Source organism: Chaetura pelagica, unplaced genomic scaffold (genome assembly GCF_000747805.2).
Source record: "Chaetura pelagica isolate M959 unplaced genomic scaffold, ChaPel_1.0 scaffold27, whole genome shotgun sequence".
Classification (NCBI taxonomy): Eukaryota; Metazoa; Chordata; class Aves; order Apodiformes; family Apodidae; genus Chaetura; species Chaetura pelagica.
In genome coordinates, this window is record NW_009954020.1 from 2,576,497 (window position 1) to 2,592,685 (window position 16,189).

The 16,189-nt window shown below is 41.8% G+C and overlaps 1 protein-coding gene across 1 annotated transcript in view; it reads right to left on the reverse strand.

The window, feature by feature from the left end:
• OC90 (otoconin 90) overlaps nt 1-11,505 on the reverse strand; it is a 22,539-nt gene extending 11,034 nt beyond the window's left edge. The window contains exons 1-6 of the mRNA XM_010002281.1: nt 11,490-11,505; nt 6,190-6,288; nt 5,899-5,958; nt 5,471-5,645; nt 1,965-2,077; nt 516-644 (exon numbers count right to left, since the gene is read on the reverse strand). Coding sequence (XP_010000583.1) covers nt 516-644; nt 1,965-2,077; nt 5,471-5,645; nt 5,899-5,958; nt 6,190-6,288; nt 11,490-11,505 — 592 coding nt within the window. The remainder of the gene's footprint in view (nt 1-515; nt 645-1,964; nt 2,078-5,470; nt 5,646-5,898; nt 5,959-6,189; nt 6,289-11,489) is intronic.
• Between the last annotated feature and the right edge of the window lie 4,684 nt (nt 11,506-16,189).

Below are 16,189 nucleotides of genomic sequence, written 5' to 3' on the forward strand. Positions count from 1 at the left end.
ATTCCTGCTAGTGACCTAAGTGGGTCACTAATCACCCCAAATACCACCCATTCATCCAGGTAGGCAAGACCCTCACAGGGTTGGCAAGAACCACCTGAAAGAAAATTTCTTCCATAACTGGAATTTCCCTGTTGCAGTTGTGTCTCTTGCTTCTTGTCCTGACCCTGTGCACCTCCAGTAAAAGTCTGGCTGCATCGTCTCTCCACACTCCATTGGTTATTGAGGAAACAAAAAGATCTCCCCTGAGCATCCTCCTCCTTCATCATGTCCTCCAGCCCCCTCACTAGGTCAGTAACCTCTCCCAGATGTGCTCCAGGACAGCAATTAGTTCACTCTTTTCTTCTCTTGTGGCATTCATTTGAGTAGCTGTAAATGGAAAGGACCCATGAAATGGAGGCCAGGACAAACTGCTAGATTTACTGCAGGAGAGCACCCAGCTACTGCTTCATTGTTGTCTGATCAAATTTGATGCCAGTGGAAAACCTGGCAGCAGTTGATCAGACCCTTGTCATTACCTGTAACCAGAGCTGGACAGAAGGACACATCTAGCCCATTCAAGGAAGAGTTAATACGTGAGTTCACAAAGCATTCAATGGCATCTTTGTCACAGTTGCAGAGGAACTGCTCACAGGGATCCCCAGACTCTGCAAACAAAATAAAAAGCCAAACAAGGTTCTATTGAAATATCTTTTTAGCTTCCTGCTTTTCCCTCCCTGTAAGGTTCATGTCTATATTCACTACTGCAAACCTGCTTCTACTGTGCTTCTTCCCATTAAACACAATCAAGTTTCATAGTCTGGCCATAAACTTCCTGCCCGGGCTGGTTTATTCTGCAGAGTAGTGAGGAATACAGAGCAGTGCTTGGCTGCCTCTGGTTTTTCCATGGCAAACTTAACCCAGCTGATACTGAGTTAGACATTTCACAGGCTTCATTAAAATATTCCTCCTAACCTCAAGAAGTCCACAAGCCAAACCTTTCATGTAAGATGTGTTTTGCTCCTTATAAAGGACATGAAACAGTTTTCCTGAATTTTTTTTTTCCCACTTCAAAACCTTCTACCTTTCAGCATTAAAAAAAAACAACATTGATCTTTTGGAGCTGCCACACATTTCTCATTTTTGATGGGGACTATATTCTTTTTATTCCTTCTTTTTTGTTGTTGTTAGTTTAAACAGAACTTTTCCTGATTATTAGGTATGGAAAGAGATAAAAAGACCCTATTTAAATGCACTTGGGCTTTATAGATTGACCTAAATAGCAAAAATGGGTTAAATTTGAAACAAGAAAAGGAAATCAGATCATACTGTTGTTTAAACAAGCTGTAAAGGTATTAGGTTTTGGGATTCTGCTCCTCTTTGCTGGTATTCTTAAATCATGTTCTACCATATAGTCTTTTCTGTAAGTGAGTCAATATTTGCTGAAAAACTGTATTAAAATTGATTAGGCATTAAGGAGCCCCACTCCACACTTGCCAGGACTGTATTAGTATTGCATAGAGTAACTCCTATTATAATGGCTTGGTCTCTGCTCTCGTTGGTGATACTGTTGTATCTGAGTATTCCATATAACCCTGTGAACAAAGAACTTGATCCCTCAGAGTGTATAAAAATCAATCCTTGAAGCTTCTGAAGGGAACTTTTTTTTCATATCTTTCCCCAGCATCTGATGAATTTCTGATGTGCAGAGAGATCTCGAACAATGCTTAGTGGTCCTGCAAAGTCAAGAAAACATCAGCAGGGTTTTGCCTGTTAGAAGAGCCCTGGCAAGTTTCTAGTTATTTGACTTCAGTCATCCTGCCTAGTGGGCTTTGATACTTCTGTGAGTTCCTGTTTCTATTCACCCCTGATCAGAACAACCAAACCCTCAAAAATGCACAACAGGAGGTTGTTTCTGTTTAATTTATATATGACTTCTGGTCATGGTGAGAATTCTGTATGATACTCTTGCAATGGGTTGGTCTTACCACAGGTCAGGTTTTCAGTAGAGCAGCTGATGTCTGTAGAAATCCTTGATGGATCCCATGAGCACTCCATCTCCACTGCTTCCTCATAGCATTTGCGGTGCTGGAAACAGCAGCTTAAAAAATGAAATAACACAAAGTTCACACAATTTTAGTTTTAGTCCAAGATCAGACCTCAATGCTGTCATGCAAGTCTTCCACAGGAATGCAAAAGATGCCAAAAAGAGAAAAAGACAACCTCAGTGTTGTTCCTAGACACAAGAAAGGCTGGTGACTGCTTTTCCCTGAGTCAGCCTAGTGGAATAGATAGATCTGCATGCAAACCACAGTGATAGGAGCAGGTCTGCTTGCTGTGGGACACCACACTTACATTTCCCTCCATCTGCAGTGCCTGGGTTCTTACAGCTCAGCTCTCTCAGCTCTCATGGCTTCAGCCCTGCCACAACCTTTCTCACTGCAGACGTGAAGAACTGCACCGAACCTGGCAGTCATGGAGTGTTGATGTTTCTGCCACACCTTGTGAATCCTTGTGTCTCATTGAGACTGCATAAATAGGAGCAGTGTTATCCTCCATTTCTTGTACTTTCCTTTCTATGCAACAATCAGAGTTAAAGTGCAGCATTTAGCTACGTTAAAGGGCTGTGAAATATTTCTCTCACAATGGAGTAAAGCAGCTTTCTCCCACCACCACACAACAAAGGCAGTCAGAAAGCTTCCATTTTCCTGCACCCCCAGCTCTCATGCAAACCTCAAATGCCTGCATGACCACTTTAGCTGTGAATAACAATGGAAATTCAACCCCAACAAGCTCTTCATCAATCATCTTTCGTATTCAGCTGTTTTTGAGCAAGCAAGGCATCTACTTTCCTGTTATAACAACATCTGTGTGTACTGACATGGCTATAAATGAAGTACCAGGAGAGGACTCAGTCATCATTTACCCCATATAAAATCATTACAGAAATTAAACAGAGACTTGCTGTTAGATTTAGTTTGAAATATCCTCATTGCAGAGAAACAGAGTCAGAGCATGGGACTTTCACTGAGCTGCCATTGGTCTTGACCATGCCAAATGCAAAGACAACATTAACACTCAAACTCAGCATCTGCTACCAGGAAGGATTAAACAGGGATTTAACTATAACTAGTGAAATATCTCAAGACCCACTTCTGTCTTTGCCTGGGCTCTAGTGAGGTGTCAGCACCTGAAAGTTCCTCTGACAGCATAATTACTCTAATACAAACTCCCTGCAGTTGTTGTTCGTTTAGAGCATCACAATTGCATCAACACTTAATGCAACAGTTAATCAGAAAATTTGCTTGCCTTCCTCTTGTGAGCAGGGCATTATAAGACATGGGTTGTCTTCTGGGCGTGCTTCTCTTTCCCCGTGGACTATGGAGCAGGCTCCTAATTTAGGAATGACAATTAGCTACTCTAGGAAATGGAAAAAATTTGGCTTATGGGCACAAACATTTTCTAATGCCTTATATGCCTACATTTTTTATGGAATAAAAACTTCAGTGATAAAACCCAAGGTTTTCAAAACTAGTTTGTAAGAAATAGTCAGTGAAAAAAATTGCAACCCTGTGGGAAATGTGACTGAGAAAGACATGTAGCAGCCACTAGTTTGCAGGCTCTCTTGAACCAAGGGCATATCAATAACCCATTTCCATTTACTGCAAAGTGCAGTGGGGTTGCCACTTTGCTAAGGAAACCTTATCACAGGTCTGCTAAAAATTTGTAAACACAAAGTGACTCTGTGGAAGTTTCTCAGGGCAAAACTGCTGATAGATCACTCTGCTCTTTCTGCATTTCTGCTGCTCTGCATTAAAATAAAGCTGAGGAAGTGAAAGCCCAGGTGCCCAGCTCTTTGGGTATCAGTCCATTGAACTGACTAGAGCTCTTGTTTCAGCATGTCATCATGATTGTGCAGAAAACCTTTCATAAGAAGCCCCATGGCTTTTTTCCAGTAGCAGGGTTAGATCTCCATTTTCCCAGCCATCCCATGCTGGAAAGTGGAAGGATTGATTTCCATCTAGCTATAGGCATTAGCCCTTTCTAAGTCACTGCTGTCTTCACTCAGGCAATGAATAAATTACATTACAGGAAAAACTTTTTTTCTATTTAGACACAGATGGATCTTGATTCCTTTTGAATTTCGTTTCATACCTCCTGCTGTGCAGAAAGTGAGCAACCATTTGATTGTCCCAGCCTGACACTACATTTTTCTTACCAGCCCAGCCAGGACCTGGGGCAGCATTTGTCCAAAGCACAGAGAGGAGTTTGGATGTTGTTTTTAGCTAGTGCATGCAACTGGAAGAGCCATTGAGCTACATTGTTCCTCTCTGTGGCTGGATGGTCCAGCACCTTACAACCTCTGCACCTGCACACATGCTCAGGGCAAGATCAACTTAACCTCTGAACTGCCCCTTGAAGTCATGTTTAGCTGTGAGATAAAATTCTCCAGTACAAAGAAATTAATGAGGTTTTGCTGACAAAGATCTGATTAGGATTTAGAGAGCTCTGGTTAAGACATGCCAAGGAGATATATGTGGTGTTCACCTCTACCGAGGGCTGGAGCACCTTTCCTATGGAGACAGGCTGAGAGAGCTGGGGATGTTCAGCCTGGAGAAGACCTCAGGGGGACCTTTTAGTGACCTTCCAGTGCCTGAAGGGGCTACAGAAAAGGTGGGGAGGGGCTTTTTAAAAGGTTGTGTAGTGAAAGGATGAGAGGTAAGGCTTTTAAATTGGAAGAGGGTAGATTTAGGTTAGACATTAGGAAGAAATTCTTTAACATGAGAGTGGTGAGACACTGGAATGGGTTGCCCAGGGAAGCTGTGGAAGCCCCATCCCTGGAAGTGTTTAAGGTCAGGTTGGATGGGGCTCTGAGAAACCTGGTCTAGTGAGAGGTGCCCCTGCCCATGCAGAGGGGTTGCAATCAGATGATCTTTGTGGTCCTTTCCAACCCAAGCCATTCTATGATTAAGTGATTCTCTGATTAGTGTCCACTTTCTGTAACCAGTTTAAACCAGCTGTGCCACCAGAGATGTACTGGCAGAATTACAAGCAGGTGTGGGGGACTCTGCTTTTACCTGTAGGATAGGAGCATAAACAGAGGCTGTGAACTATGAGAGAAAAGAATTAAGTGGATCATTACATGACCACCTTCATCTGTTTCCAAGCCATGCTATAAGCCAACCGGTGCAGGATTTTGGCCCAGCAAACTGCTAGTGCTCACCAGCAGGTAGGGATCACACAGGACAGAGCTGATAAAACAGAGCTGAGGGGATTTTTTAGGACATATGAGATATTTAGAGTTGAAGTGTGTCATGACTAGGTTGAACAGAGATGGATCGTGTTGGACTTCTTTACTCTCTGAATAAACCTTCTATTTTTTTACAGCTGTCCTCAAATCATTAAGGCATATGTTGTGCTTCAGGTCATGAAGAGCATGAAGGCACTGAGAGCCAGTCAGAGCAGAAGTGGACATCTCATGAGTAAAACTTACTCATCAGCTTCATCCACGGGGAGCCCTTCCATCTCAAACCGGCAAGAGCAACCATAGTCTTCAAAATCCCTGGGACAAAAACCAGTGACACACTTCAGTTTGTTCACAAAGCTGAGCAGGGCAGGGAAGTTAGTGAAGATGGACTGTAACCAGGTGAAATGAGAACCCAGGCAGTCTGGAAGAAAACAGCCATAAAATGCATGGTAAATGGAGGTGAGCCAGGTACGGGTCACACATGGGTGACACGTGAACATGGAGTCTAAACAAGGCATTAACACAATACTTAAAAGTCAGCAGTGTTCAGTGTTATATCAGTCTTTGGAGAATATGTGCAGCCTCAACAATCCCTGTTCCTTTTCAGTATACATAAAAGCAAACCTCATAGGGTTTCCATTCAGTGCTCAAGTACAGCTGGAACAAAAACTTACCAAAAAATAATGCAACGCTTTCCACATTTTGAAAGACTCCATTGAAGAATGTGGCATTGTCTAAATAAACAAACAAAATAATCGAAAAAATAAACAAACCAGTCTTTTTTTTTTTAAAACAGTAAAAGACAAGAACTGTCCTCAGACTAGGACAGTTGTCTTGTTTTAGTTTTTCAACTGTTTTGGGATAAGAGTTACTAGCTCTTTGCTAACAGCACCCTTTCCTGGAGTACAAGTGGTTTCCCCTCTGCCATGCAATATTGTAGAAAATAAAGCTTAAACAGTCCTTACTCAAGATCCTTTCAGGTGTGTCAAGAAGTTCTGGCAGGAACACTGGTGGCTCCAAGTCTTGGCCACCTACCTCAGCAAATGGATTTGAGAAGAAAAAGTCTTAAAAATAATAATAAAAAACAAACTAGAAAACAACATACCAACAGCATATACTTCTTTATGACACAGACACTGGATGTTTTCAATGCCTCCCTGCACTGGCAAGCAGAGTTGTGAAAGCCATGAGATACTTGTTTAGCTCCACATGCACCCAGGAAAGCCCAGACACATCCTGGTCAGTCACACGGACTTCAGCTTAACAATCAGCCCTCTGTTAAACTAAGGTGCTGCCAGTGAGGCTGTGCTAACCCTTGTGTTCCTCTGCTCTTCTGAACACTAGCACTTGCTGGGATAAAAATTGAATTGTTTAAAATTGTTTTAGTTGTCCAACTGCTTTCATTGTCCCGTATGTTTCTACTCTAGCCCTGTGCTCCTTACTTATTTGAAATCAAAATGTCTGCTTTTTTCTGAGGCCTTCTTGCCTATTGCCTTATTGTCTCTCTTCATAGCACTAGTTCTTTCTTAACTCTTTGTCCTTTTGTAGTTGCTGTGCTACAGATTTCCACACATAATTTTTTTTTTTTTTTTCTATTTGCCATGCCTTGAATTAGGGTGAAATCTAGTATTTGTTCTCTCCCTTCCCATTTTTTTTCCCATTTCCTGCCTTCTGGATAGAACTGGAACTGGCTGGATGGTAGCTCTGAGAGTGGTGATTAATGGCTTGATGTCCAGATGGAGACCTGTGATGAGTGGTGTTCCCTAGGGGTCAGTACTTGGACCAATGTTATTTAACATCAGTGACATGGACAGTGGAATTGAGTGCACCCTCAGCAAGTTTGCTGATGATACCAAAGTGTTTAGTAAGGTCAACACCCTAGAGGGAAGGGATGCTATTCAAAGGGACCTTGACAGGCTGGAGAGGTGGGCTCGTACAAACTTCATGAAGTTCAACCAGGTGAAGTGCAAGGTCCTGTATATGGGTGAGGGCAATCACAAGCACAAATACAGACTGGGCAGAGAATGGATTGAAACAGTCTGGAGGAGAAAGACTTGGAGGTGTTGGTTGATGAGAAGCCCAGTGTGAACCAGGAATGAACACTTGCAGCCCAGAAAGCCAACTGTGTTCTGGGCTGCATCAGAAGAACCATGGCCAGCAGGTCAAGGGAGGTGATTCTGCCCCTTTACTCAGCTCTGGAGTGCTGTGTCCAATTCTAGAGCCCCAGACATAAGATGGACTTGCAGTTCCCGGAGGAAGTCCAGAGGATGGACATGAAAATAATCAGAGGGCTGCAGCACCTCTCCTATGAAGACAGGCTGAGGGAGTTGAAGCTGTTCAGTCTGGAGAAGAGAAGACCCTGGGGAGACCTCATAGCCACCTTCCAATACCTGAAGGGGATACAGGAAAGCTGGGGAGGGGCTTTTTATAGGGGCTGGTAGTGAGAGGCCAAGAGGTAATGGATTTCAACTGGAGGAGGGGAGATTTAGGTTAGACATCAGGAAGAAATTCTTTAGTGTGAGGGTGGTGAGACACTGAGATGGGTTGCCCAGGGAAACTGTAGAAGCCTCAGTCATAGAAGTGTTCAAGGCCAGGTTGGAGGGGGTCCTGAGTGACCAGATCTAGTGGGAGGTGTCCCTGCCCATGGCAGTAGGGTTGGAACTAGTTGATCTTGGAGGTCCCTTCCAACCCAAACCATTCCAAAGTTCTATGATTTTATGATTCTGTACAATTTTAAGAGAGAGAGTGTGTTATTTTAGATTTATTTAAACTTGACTTTTTATTTATTGATTTAAAAAGTCAAGATTATTTATTGGCTCAAAGATGCAAAAACTCAAGGAAAACAGATAAATACAATTCATGGCATAACATGTTTCAGAATAACTGGCATCAGGAAATCTGTCTATTTTCTCTACAAAGTTTCTGGGACAGAGGTGGACGTTACTTTGTTAATCTGCTGTGTTTTCCTGCAATACAGGTATAAGAGAGTAAAGCAGAGTCTTGGTTTCTAGATCCAAGGCTTAACTCTGTATTTAACAAAGGATTAGGAAAAAATAAGGCATTTTTTAGATCACATATAATGGCCTCTACACGGGATGCCTACAGCTTTGGCGAAGTGAACAAGATGTTCATGTTAACAGTTGGATGCTTCCAGCAATTAATTTCTCAAGTTTAGTGGCAGAATATGGATATGGGATTGAGGGAGGTAGGAAGCAGTGATTTCTCTTACATTACTTTTTCCTTTGCTCAAAACACAAAGCTTTTAGATCAACAACAATCCATCAGAAGTGTCCTCCATTACAGCAGGTCTAAGGGGTACAAGATGCTTTACACAAATCAGAAAAGGTCTCCTGATAAAGGCTGGCCTTTTCCAGAGCTGAAACAGGTCTGTTGAAAGCTTGATGGCCATGAAGAGCTCAGATTTGGTTTCCCTTGCAAAATAAATAGCACTGAATGCTCTGTGTTTGTACACATGCTTGCTGAAGAAAAACTGCCTCTTATTTTGTGACCTAAAGCCTGTATTTCCTCTGCAATGACAAACATCTTTCCCCCAAGCCAAATTCTATTAAGTGCATCTAGAGCCATGTTTTGACATACTGCATAACACCATGGCTCAAACTCACTGTCTGTTGATGAATAGCCATGGATCATTTAATCCTTTCAGCAAAACTCTGGTAAACATGAAAATCTTATTGAGTTGAAGTGAGACAGAGAAGAGAATTGATAAAGACACATTACAGAACTGTTAGAAGTTGTGATTGCTCCAGCATCCTTCTTTTGCACTTGGTTATTCTCAGCAAACTTAATTTGCACACAACCCATTAACACAAATGTTTGAAGCTCTCCTGGAGCAAAATCTCTGCCACAAGGTCAGCAGCTTGGTAAACCTTTGGCCCTTCTAATCCTTTACTTACAAAAAGTGATATTTCTAATTATCATAAATCAAGATTAACAAACCAATGTTTGCCAACAAGATTGCTAAATTTTGTTTAAATTGAAGAGGAAGGGACAAAGAGAAAATAATTTCTGGGTTACTTATTCTGTTTTCTTCTTTTGCTATCATTTTTGGGTTATTGATCCTATATCATTCCCTTGATAGCCAGTGAAAGAGAGCACTACAAAAATCAATCCTTAAAACCTCAGAGGGCTCCAGGAAGGACCAATTATTTCACCTTTCTCTAAAACCTGCTAAATGACTTGGCACTTGTCTGGGGAGACTTGTATGATATATCAGCTCTTGGGCTTCCCAGTTGTGTATCTTATCCACAGACTTTCTTTCAACATTCACAGAATGACAGAATTACTGAGGCTGGAAAAGACCTTTAAGATCATCAAGTCCATTTTATGATCAACACCACCACATCTCCAGACCATGGCACTAAGTACCACATCCTCCAAGGATCATGACTCCACTACTTCCCTAGGAAGTCCATTCCAATGTCTGAACACCCTTCCCTTTCCATGAGGAAGTACTTCCTAATATCCAACCTAACCCTCCCCCAGAGCAGCTTCAGGCCATGGCCTCTTGTCTTGTTTCTTTTTGCCTGGAAAAAGAGCCCAGCCCCCACCTGACTACAGCCTCCCTTCAGGTAGTTGAAGAGAGTGAGAAGGTCCCTCCTGAGTCTCCTCCAGGCTAAACAACATAATTTCCCTCAGCCTCTCCTCACAAGCCTTTCCCTCTAGTCCTTTCACCAGCCTCATTGCTCTCCTCTGGACCTGCTCCAGCACCTCAATATCTTTCTAGAAGTGAGGGGCCCAGAACTGCACACAATACATGTAAAACAGTTCCTGGACTGTATCTGTAATGTTGCTACTCTGACAATGCTTTCTGAAGTGGTACCTGAAAAAAAAACATCAGAAAAACATCAGTGTATCTCTAGTTGTTATTTGCAGTCATGGGTAAGTAAAAAGTAATAACATATGGCATGGATGAGTCATTATAATCCTCAAGGAGCAGAAACCTTGATTGTGTCGGGAAAGTCAGGGTGCAGCAAATCCAACAGATTTGATTTCTTCAAGGAAAATCACATTTAGCTCCTCACAAAGACGTTAGTTCACCAACAGAAATTCCCTTCTGTTGCAAAGCAGAGATCAGCAGAATAGATCCTGCATAAATATAAATCAATAATCCTCTCCAAACCTAGGAATGGTAGCATTTTATAACCTTTGTACTGAGAGTGTACCTGGCTGGGGATAAATAACCTAAAAACTATGTCACAGCCTTTTGAGGTTTGGGGGAAATCTCTTTCAAACATGATATCAGAAAAAAAAATTGGAGTGTCCTGAGGTTTCTGAGTGCACCAGGTATTGCCAATATATTTAGTCCCCTTTACACCTGGGAACCTCTTTTTTTTTTTTTTTATGACTAAAAGGTGTAAATATTTTGGCATTCTCTATCACTGCAGTGGGAAATGTTAATTTTCTTACAGATTTATATTCATATCATAGGAATCTTGAAGTTCAGCTTCACCAATACATTTTAGCACTGTGTTCTGTCTTAGTCTTGTTTCTTTGGTGACTTCTAATGCCCTTAGAAGAGAAGCAGTGGGTGAAACTGAGATAGGTCAGTGCAGAGTTTTGTCTATGCCAATGTGATGAACTTTCTTTTCCTTTAGAAATAAAAACATGGAGTGACCAGAAATGGTGTTAGACCTTCTTAGAGTCCTCTTCATGAAAACAACACTGCTCCTAATGACATTTCTACACAGTGCAGGAACAGCAGAAATGTGAAATGTTTGCTCATCCCTGTCACTGGGAAGCTTGTTGACCCAGGACAATAAAATTTAAAGAAGTGTCTAAGAAAACATGAAGGAAAAAAAAAAAAAAAAGCTGTAAATCGTAACATTTGAATGAGGAACTTTAGCTGAACCTCAAGTACAGTTCAGGATGCACTAACTGGTTTGGAGAATTTAGGCAATACACATGTAATTAATGAGTAGAGACTCTTTATGTGTAACTCTTTATTAATTACACATGTAATTAATGAGTAGAGACTCTTGTAAATTTTTTGGAGTCCAGAGAATTTAAATAATGACTAAATGCTGGCAGAAGGGAAATAGTAATTTTTAGTTATATTTTTGAGCCTGTTAAATATTTCTTCTTTCACTACAAGTCCTGAGAAAAACGTAAATACTCTGCAGATAAACTCATTTAAGTCCATTTGGATGTTAAACAACAAATTTTGAGGGGTTAGAGTGTGCTTCTAAAGGAGTGTTTCCAAATGCACATACTTAAAATAGTATCATAAAAATCCATTGCCACTTACCAGTGTAGAACACCATTGACATAGACACCAGCAGAATTACAATCATTTTTTTTTTTTGTTGTTTTCTCCAAAGACTGGTACACCTGTTGAGTTAAGTAGAGTATTAGGCAAGATGTTATCTCTTGAATCTGAAAATTAGAAGACAGCAGCTTCGAATAATCACACTTTTGTAGCCTGGTCATATTTTTTCTTGATGCAATTCAGATTTTACCCTTATTACAGTAAATGCACGTATTACAGCAATGATGAGCCTTACGTATCCTTCAAATTATACCAATGTCCTCTATAAACCAGACTAAGAGTGTTTATTTTGGTATTGCTTTAGGTGAGCCAACAGGCTCTGCTGAAGAGCCATAGACATGGAAAGTCCATCTAACAATAGAATGATGCACTTGAAGTTTCTTTTGTTTTGCAAACTGTTTTCACACCTTACATGGTCTAACATGATGTTTAAATTCTTCACATTCTGTGAAATTCAGATGTTCTGGTACATTGTGTAAATTAAGAGACATTCTGGGATTACATCTATTGAGCCCAGTTAATAACAGAATCACAGAATCACAGAGTGGTAGGGGTTGGAAGGGACCTCTGGAGATCATCTAGTCCAACCCTGTTGTTAGTGCAGAATCTCCTAGAGCAGATCACATAGGAAAACATCCAGGAGGGTTTTGAATGTCTCCAGGGATGGAGACTCCACAACCTCCCTGGGCAGCTTGTTCCAGTGCTCAGTTACCCTCAGAGTAAAGAAGTATTTTCTCATATTGAGGTTATATCTCCTGTGTACCAGTTTGTGATCATTGCACCTTGTTCTGACTCTGGAATCTGCAATCCATTAGTTTGCTTCCCATCACAAAAAAAAATCTCCAATTTTGTAGTAAAACATTTATACTAATCTGCATTGAGAACGATCTAATGTATCATATATCTTCTGAATGATAAACACTATTTTTTTTACATCTTTGAGTTCTGGTTGTGCTTGTCCTTGCAGAAATGTGAGTAAAGAATTCTTCTGAAGCTAAAAGCATTGCACTGGTATGCATTAAATAACTGATAATGGTTTGGTTTTGAACTACAGTCATCATTTACCCTAAATGTAGAATGATTTTTTGAGTAAATCAGGCATGGACTATCTGTTAAATATCTGCTCCTCTGAGCTCAAATATAGCATTCAGTTCTATTAAAAACTTTTAATATTTCATTGGGAAATTAGGTTATAAATAAAAGAGCTCTAAATACCTATTGTCTACTATCCCAGATTTCTTTCCTACACTTTATTCTACAACTCCACAGTCCCAAACAGCTTTTTTCTACATGGTTTTCTTCCTGACTCCTGTATTATAGAGTACATCTAGAATGGCTTACCTGGAGGGATATTATTCGAAAGCAGTTGGATGGAGGACAAATGGGTTTCAATAAAGTCAGTACTAAGTTATTTATACCCTCTTGGATATACACCTCACCCATGTGATCACCACCATTATCAAACCCACTTCAACATTTATTAATTAATTCTTCCATGAGATTCCTTACAGTCATTATGCCCACAGTGTATCTTAGTAATATAGCTTCAGCCATGTAAAGGGTGTGTACTGAGAAGCCTGTTCTGCAGGTGCATTCACCATATAGCAACTTCCCTTAATACTCTTGGCTGTAATTAAATAACAATCATCTCATTGTTATTAATCACTCATAAAATCTCTAGGGCATGTGAATATGGCTTTAATAACTTAGCAAGAGGTAGTGTTCAGTGATGAAAGATGAGTGAAAATTTATACAGCTTTAAACACTGGCATTCTTCTGGGTTAAGAAGTCTGCTCTCATCTCTCCACAGTGGCTCCAGTCCAAAGCTGAGTGAAATCCAGGGGAAGGTTGAGTCAGTGAACATTGGGAAGGCTTCTCCTCATTGGGAAGATCTGCTTTCTGCCAGGGTCAGGCACAGCTAAACTTCAAAGATGCCATCAACAAAGGCATACTGTCTGCTGAGTTTTAGCATAGAGAAATGAAAGGTCTAATAAATTTGGAATTGTAAAAATACTTGTGTGAACAAAAGGCTTGGGTCCTCCAAGGCCTGTGAACTATATTGTCTTCAGAAAGGCCTTTGGTGCTGCCTCCCATAAGATCTGCACAGAAAAGCTGTTGATATATGGGCTGGATGAGCCCAGTGAGGTGAGTTGAAAACGGCTGAATGGCAGGGCCCAGAGTGTGGTGGTCAGAGGCACCAGGTCTGGTTGGAGGCCAGTGATTAGTGGTGCACGTCAGCTATCAATACTGGGTCCAGTCTTGCTTTACTTCTTCATACTTCTGGATGCTGGGGCAGAGTGTACCCTCAGCAACTTTGCATCTAACACCAAACTAGGAGGTGTGGATGATCCACCAGAGTGTCACACTGCCATCCAGAGAGACCTTGACAGGCTGGAGATATGACCCAACAGGAGCTTCACAAAGTTCAAGAAGTGCAAAGTCTGGCACTGGGGAGGTACAGCCCCATCCATCAATACATGCTGGAGGCCACCCAGTTGGAAGGCAGCTTGGCAGAAAAGGACCTCGTGTCCTAGTGGACACCAAGTTGAACTTGAGTAAATAGCATGTCCTTGCAGCAAAGAAGGCTAAGGGTACTCTTGGCTGCAGTATTGACAGCAGATCAAGGGACTGGTTCATTCCCCTCTCCTCAGTACTAGTGAGGCCACACCTGGAGTGGTGTGTCCAGTATTTGTCTTCTCAATATGAGATAGACATGGACAAACTTGAGGGAGTCCAAAGAAGGAATAAAAAGATGATTAAGAGACTAGAGGACAGATTCAGGACAGATCCTCCTAATCCTTGTGCAAGACACCCCAAAGTACGCGACACCTTCTAATTCTCTCCCTGTGAACACAACTGGGCCAAGGCCTGTGAACTATATTGTCTTCAGAAAGGCCTTTGGTGCTGCCTCCCATAAGATCTGCACAGAAAAGCTGTTGATATATGGGCTGGATGAGCCCAGTGAGGTGAGTTGAAAACGGCTGAATGGCAGGGCCCAGAGTGTGGTGGTCAGAGGCACCAGGTCTGGTTGGAGGCCAGTGATTAGTGGTGCACGTCAGCTATCAATACTGGGTCCAGTCTTGCTTTACTTCTTCATACTTCTGGATGCTGGGGCAGAGTGTACCCTCAGCAACTTTGCATCTAACACCAAACTAGGAGGTGTGGATGATCCACCAGAGTGTCACACTGCCATCCAGAGAGACCTTGACAGGCTGGAGATATGACCCAACAGGAGCTTCACAAAGTTCAAGAAGTGCAAAGTCTGGCACTGGGGAGGTACAGCCCCATCCATCAATACATGCTGGAGGCCACCCAGTTGGAAGGCAGCTTGGCAGAAAAGGACCTCGTGTCCTAGTGGACACCAAGTTGAACTTGAGTAAATAGCATGTCCTTGCAGCAAAGAAGGCTAAGGGTACTCTTGGCTGCAGTATTGACAGCAGATCAAGGGACTGGTTCATTCCCCTCTCCTCAGTACTAGTGAGGCCACACCTGGAGTGGTGTGTCCAGTATTTGTCTTCTCAATATGAGATAGACATGGACAAACTTGAGGGAGTCCAAAGAAGGAATAAAAAGATGATTAAGAGACTAGAGGACAGATTCAGGACAGATCCTCCTAATCCTTGTGCAAGACACCCCAAAGTACGCGACACCTTCTAATTCTCTCCCTGTGAACACAACTGGGCGGGAGCTCTCAGCCCATTCCAAGGCCTGAGCTGGTTGTGACCCACCCCAGTGCCAGGCACGGCTCAGGCACACCCCAGTGCACTACAGAGCTGAGAACTTTGCCCAAGGACTTGTATTCCTGCACGGAAAACATAGGATGATTTCTAGTAAGGACAAAAGTGTTCTTTGCCATGGAGGTCACTGCTACAACTTGGAGGCTATTAAATTCATTAAAGTAATAGTAAACCAACAGTTTCAAAAGGAAGCCTTTTCAAAAAATATTTTTATTTTGATATTGTCTTTTCAGTCAAACCTAAAAACATCCAGAAACTCAAAATTACTTTAATATTTTTTTCCCCTTATGTTCCTGTTTTCATGCCCTTCTTCCTGAGCTCCCAGAAAACGTAATGAGAAAAATATAAGAAAAAAGTATAGTTGCTTTTTTATATATATGATGTCTTCAGGCTTTAAGATGCTTTTGTGAGATTTAAGGGCAGCAGTTCACGAAGAAGTAATTCACCCAGCTCTTCACAGCAGAACTGATCCCGCCTTGGATGAGGAGAGGTGCTGCAGATCAAGATTGCTCCCCAGCATTGCAGCACCATGGCTGTGTTAATATTTATATCTTCACTGTATTAATGTTCCTCCTTCTTCCACTGGTCTAACTTCCAATATCAACTGTAAGTGGTACTATTCCAGGCTATCCTGCCCTTTGATAGGACAGAAATGCTTTCATCATGCTATTGGGCACACCTGTAAAATGTAGTTTGGCAGAGGGCTGCTGCATGGGGACAATATTCTAGTGGTGCTCTCTTTCTCTTTAGCTTAATACTTTGAACACGTATTTCTTCAGTGAAACATCAATGTGCACCATCTGCAGGGCAAATTCTCTTTTTTTTTAATATTAATGGCTTGATGATGTACTTTGGGTTGATAATAGCATCACTATGCTGCAGTGTAGTAAAATAGGGGCCATGAAGATGATCAGAGGGCTGGAGCATAAAGGGCTGGATCAC